This window comes from Lolium rigidum, chromosome 1 (assembly GCF_022539505.1).
Source record: "Lolium rigidum isolate FL_2022 chromosome 1, APGP_CSIRO_Lrig_0.1, whole genome shotgun sequence".
NCBI classification, from domain to species: domain Eukaryota; kingdom Viridiplantae; phylum Streptophyta; class Magnoliopsida; order Poales; family Poaceae; genus Lolium; species Lolium rigidum.
The window spans coordinates 169,406,461-169,411,584 of record NC_061508.1 but is presented as its reverse complement, the minus strand read 5'-3'; the positions used below and the strand labels follow the sequence as shown (position 1 = coordinate 169,411,584).

The following is a 5,124-nucleotide window of genomic DNA, read 5'->3' as shown; positions in this document are numbered from 1 at the left end:
CTGAGAGTTTCAGATATTGCCACCTCAGATGTTCTGAAATTTCTTGCGTTCTACAGTCACGTGTGTGAAGTTCGAATTTGATCGTGTTATAAAAAACATTGTATACCACTTATTATTCTCCTAGCCTTCTTGCAGAAACGACTTGTTGTACTTGCTCCTAGCTGTCGTTATTGCTGCTAGCTATGCACAGTGCAATCTTAATGCAGTGCTAGAAATGATAGGATTAACCAAATGGGTAGTAGTTAACGTGGTTTACATAGTGGCAGGGTTTGGCCCCCGAGAGGATTTGGGTGGACGGGAAGGGACCACCCAAAACCTCGTTGGAATTAAACCACTAGAGTATTAAATACGCTGCAACCGAACGAGGCCTAAGAAATCTTGCTGATTCACGTACAATACTGAAATTGTCATGAAGTGAACGACCCTTCAGGAAGGCACCTTGGTTTTCACCCACAACCCGAGGAAGGACTGGACCAAGCCGTCTGGCCAGTACTTTTGAGAAAAAATTTGCGAGACTATGTACTAAAGATATGGGGCGAAAATCTCCCGGCTGACGAGCTCCAGGCTTCTTTGGGATAAGCACCGTATGAGCTCCATTTATCATGTTGAAACCACGGGAATCCATGGCGTGCAAACTGTTGAAGACGGCAACAAGGTCGTCTCGGATAATGGCCCAACTCTTACGGTACAAAGCCAGGATAAATCCATCTGGTCCCGGCCGGTGCCTTCTCGCTGGGCATATCTTTGATAGCTTCCCATATCTCTTCATCTGAGAAGGGGCTATCTAGGGAGCTGAGATCAAGCCGATTCATCTCAATAAAATCAAGGTCCAGACCAAAGGCTCTCGTTGCTGGTTTCCCAAAACGGTTTTTATAATGCTCATACAAAGCTTATTCAATGTCTTTTTGATTGGTAGCAATGAAGCGTTGTTAAGTCTAACTAATAAATCGTATAACCTCTTTGGATTGTAAAATTTTCATAGGACATTTGCAGTATTTTAACCGGAATTCCTATGGATTCGATCCCTACGCGGCTATGCCTCAATTTCGTATGAACTTAAACATTCAGTCTAACCTCTCTTTCATAGTCACACAAGTGCGTGCTGAGAGCCTGAGATGATCATCGGTGTAGTTTTTTTTTCTGGTGTAACAATGTTCTCTTGCTATTTCTGCATTTTTCAATGCCCGCTCTTAGGAAGGTATACATAGGTGATGACGTGTCGGCGACGTTCGTTGGTTCGTCCCTTCCCTTCCTATTGCCCCCTTGTTGAGCGAGCCTCCTCTTCTAACCGTCCTTCCTGCATTCCAAAACTTTCTCCTCCTCATGCCAGCCCTTTCCCTCCCGCTGGAACTCCGATAAGCGCGCGCCGCCGACGGCCGCGACCCCAGCCACTCCGCCCAACCTCCCTTTGGCGGGAACGGCGGCAGATCAACCAAATCTGCGAGGACAACGGCCGGGGGGACGGCACGTACGTGACCGCCGCGGGGAAACCGAAGAATGGCGTACCGGGCGGACGACGACTACGACTACCTCTTCAAGGTGGTGCTCATCGGCGACTCGGGGGTCGGGAAATCCAACCTCCTCACGCGGTTCACGCGCAACGAGTTCAGCCTCGAGTCCAAGTCCACCATCGGGGTCGAGTTCGCGACAAGGAGCATCAGGGTCGACGACAAGGTCGTCAAGGCGCAGATCTGGGACACCGCCGGCCAAGAGAGGTACGGTTTCCCCCCTTCTCTTTTCGTGGCTATGACGAATCATTTGCATTTTCCTTTGATTCCTGATCTACCCAGGCGCTAATGCTTGAGCACGGCTAGAGGGTGGTTTCCCCGTTCTTTTTCGTGGTTATGATGAATCACTTGCGTTTTGCGCGCAGCTAGAGGGTGCTTTTGGCCTTTCGGGAATGCAGAGTTTACCGCTATGTGAGGACAGTTGTTGTTTGGTATTTGTAGGATTCAGGTAGTGCGGTATGCGTACTGTCAATTGGTTTGGGACAATGTGCATGTTCATTCCATCGTACAAGTTTCAGGTCGCCCAGTGCATCAGCGTTGCAAGATTAGGTCTGATCTGTGGCAATTCCATCGTCATTTTGTTTCTGCAATTCAATGTGTATAATGAGTCGCATTGCATTTATTTGGGTGATATATAGACCCTGCTGTTAGACATACCACAGGCTTGTGTGAGGCCTGTGCTTAAAGTCGTTGATTTGATAGTTGGGCATGTGATGTTTACTTTGTTCCGTTCCTAGCTCGCTTCCTGAATAACCTTTCAGCTCAGTGTGCCAGTTTTACCTACATGCGCTGCTTGATTTGCATCCTAGTAACTTGCACTGCCATGAAATGAGAAGATTATTGCACATAGGCTGGGTTGTAACACCTGTAGACGTTTAATAAGAACTTAAAAGAGTAATGAGCTTCTCCTGTTGCTTCAAACATAAATGTCAATGCATTCCAATGCTTCAAGTTAATTATATTATAATTAATCGCTAACCGCCCCAAGGAAATTCTTGCTTTTATGGCCATATGTTATATATATCTACAAGCTAATTCTTGCTTTATTGAACTTATCTGAATTCTCATTTCGCATCCATATTAAACCCTTACTATTTTAGGGCACAAAAGAGTGTTCTTCACCTTTTCTTCTCCTTCAATGATGGCCCCTCAATCAATTGCTAATTTTGTCACTTGATATTTATCAACATACAAAAATTAGACATAGCTTTTTTTAACCTTTTTGGCTAGGGATTGTTGTATCTTTTCTTATATTGAAGTTCTTGCCCTTCGAATTATTGGTTTTATCTAATTTCTGCTATTGCTAAGGCATGATATTTTGAACTAAATGTGGCATCTCATCACCACTCACGTTGAATATTATTATCTTTAATTATTAAAAGAACATACTTTCTTGCTTATGAAAGCTTAAGTACATAATAATATAGTATTTTGCAACATTGCTAACATTTCCATTGCATAACATAGAATCTCTGTGCGATCCCGCTGCAGGTACCGTGCAATTACAAGTGCATATTACAGAGGAGCGGTTGGTGCGCTTGTTGTGTATGACGTGACACGGCATGTGACCTTCGAGAACGTTGAGAGGTGGCTGAAGGAGCTCAAGGACCATACCGATGCCAATATTGTGATCATGCTCGTTGGCAACAAGGCCGACCTGCGACACTTGCGGGCTGTCTCTGTGGAGGATGCCAAGGCATTTGCGGAGAGCGGGTACACCTTTTTCATGGAAACCTCTGCCTTGGAGGCCATGAATGTAGAGGACGCCTTTACTGAGGTGCTAACGCAGATCTACCGAGTGGTCAGTAAGAAAGCCCTTGACATCGGCGATGACCCTGCTGCTCCACCACGAGGGCAGACCATCAACGTCGGGTCAAAAGACGATGTCTCCGCCGTAAAGAAGGCTGGATGCTGTTCATCTTAATCCGTATTGACTGTGAAAAGTGTACCAAGCCCTTGACTGCTCATATGCTGGGTACCTGTGGAAACAAGAGAATGTCATGGGCACACTTTCGGAGGCCCATATTTATCCCAGGGCTAGAAAAGATAAAACACTAACAGTAACATTAAATGGGCAGCCATTTTTTGGAGGCTATCATGGTATCCTGGTTGTTGCATTCTTGTTGCATATTCGATGCCAGGAATTCCTTTCACAATTGATTATGTAACATACCCTATTAAATGTGTGTATCTGAATGTTTCAATCTTTTTTCTTTCTTTCGTTTCGAGAGAAACTGCTGTCTTGTTGTTGATTTGTATGATTATTCACGAGTTCTCTATTCACAGTTTAACATCTTGTAAATCTTATGGATGAATATTGAGTTCGAGTTAAATGAGCCGAGCTCACCGATACTTGTTTACCACATTTAACTTGGTTATATTGGTTTCTGCCTTATCTATTGGATCTGTCAATAGTACTGTTGTGATATAATTATTCATTGTTGTGGTTTATCCACTATATTTTTGTGTTATCATATTGTTATTGATTTTTGTGTTGATTGTATCATACATGCCCAAATAATTAGGAAAAATTGCATCATACATTCGTTCTTGACAATCTTTAGTGAGCTGCTCGTTAGTTCTGCGAGTCGAGTCGAGTTCTAGTACTGGGCTCGGTTGTTGAACGAGTAGAGCCGAGCTAGCTCGTTAGTTCAACAAGCTTTCGTGAGTGTCGAATTCCAAGGAAGGGAGTGATGCATCGGCGATAGAGGTGTTGTAGTGTAGGCAGCGGGTGCTCATTGGTGAGAAAAAAATAACCAACGACATGTTTATCATAGAGGAGCAGTAAAATAACAACGACACACGTTACAACTGGCAGGCAAGTCTGACTGATGCAACTGCCGAAAACGTGAAACATGACAACAACAGAAGAGTTGAGTTTAGGGTGACCGAAACTAAGGAGCATGCGTCCAGATACGGGCAAAGAGGAACAAGGATAGTGTTGTGGGTATACTTTATGGGTATATCAACGACGTGGTCTAGATCCGGTAAGCCCGGATGGTCCAAAGATGATGATGGTGACATATGACCCATCGGGTGGCCTAGGTGTTGTTGATAGAAGATGGATGAAGTCCAGTCCAGGAACAGGAATCGGATCTCAACTGACCTATGCAGGTAGTTGGATCCGTGAAGGCCCATGAAGTATCCGATCCAATACGGCGTATAAGGAAAGGTGGATCCTTGACGTGCACGGTAATGTAATATTCCGTAGTTAGGCATCTTGTATTCCGGCTAGGACTCTCCATGTAAACCCTAGATCCTGGCGCCTTTATAAGCCGGATCCTGAGAGCCCTAGAGGCACAACCACAACTCATTGTAACAACGTGAAAGCGCCCAGATAATTTCAGACAAGCAGCAGTAGGCCCTGTCATCGTGCAGGTGTTCCGAAGCTGGGTAAATCGCGTACCACCGTCCCAAGGACTCTCCGCCCGATGGCCCCTACTTCTTCTCCCCCTCGTGAGGATCCCTCCTCCGAGGTACCATCGAATAGGCAACGAAAGTTGGCGCCCACCGTGGGGCCAGCGGCGTCTGGAGGCCGGAACCAGGAGGGTTCCGCCATGGGAAGCTACGACGACTCCATCGCTGTGGGGCGTGTCCTTTACACCGGGAATTTTCC

The 5,124-nt window shown here is 45.6% G+C and overlaps 1 protein-coding gene across 1 annotated transcript; it reads left to right on the top strand.

Moving 5' to 3' along the window:
* Positions 1-1,317: 1,317 nt before the first annotated feature.
* LOC124682734 (ras-related protein RABA1f-like) lies at positions 1,318-3,694 on the top strand. The gene is made up of 2 exons (XM_047217363.1): positions 1,318-1,715; positions 3,000-3,694. The coding sequence occupies exons 1-2, from the start codon at positions 1,498-1,500 to the stop codon at positions 3,430-3,432; spliced, it is 651 nt and encodes a 216-aa protein (XP_047073319.1). The 5' UTR covers positions 1,318-1,497; the 3' UTR covers positions 3,433-3,694.
* Positions 3,695-5,124: the final 1,430 nt, after the last annotated feature.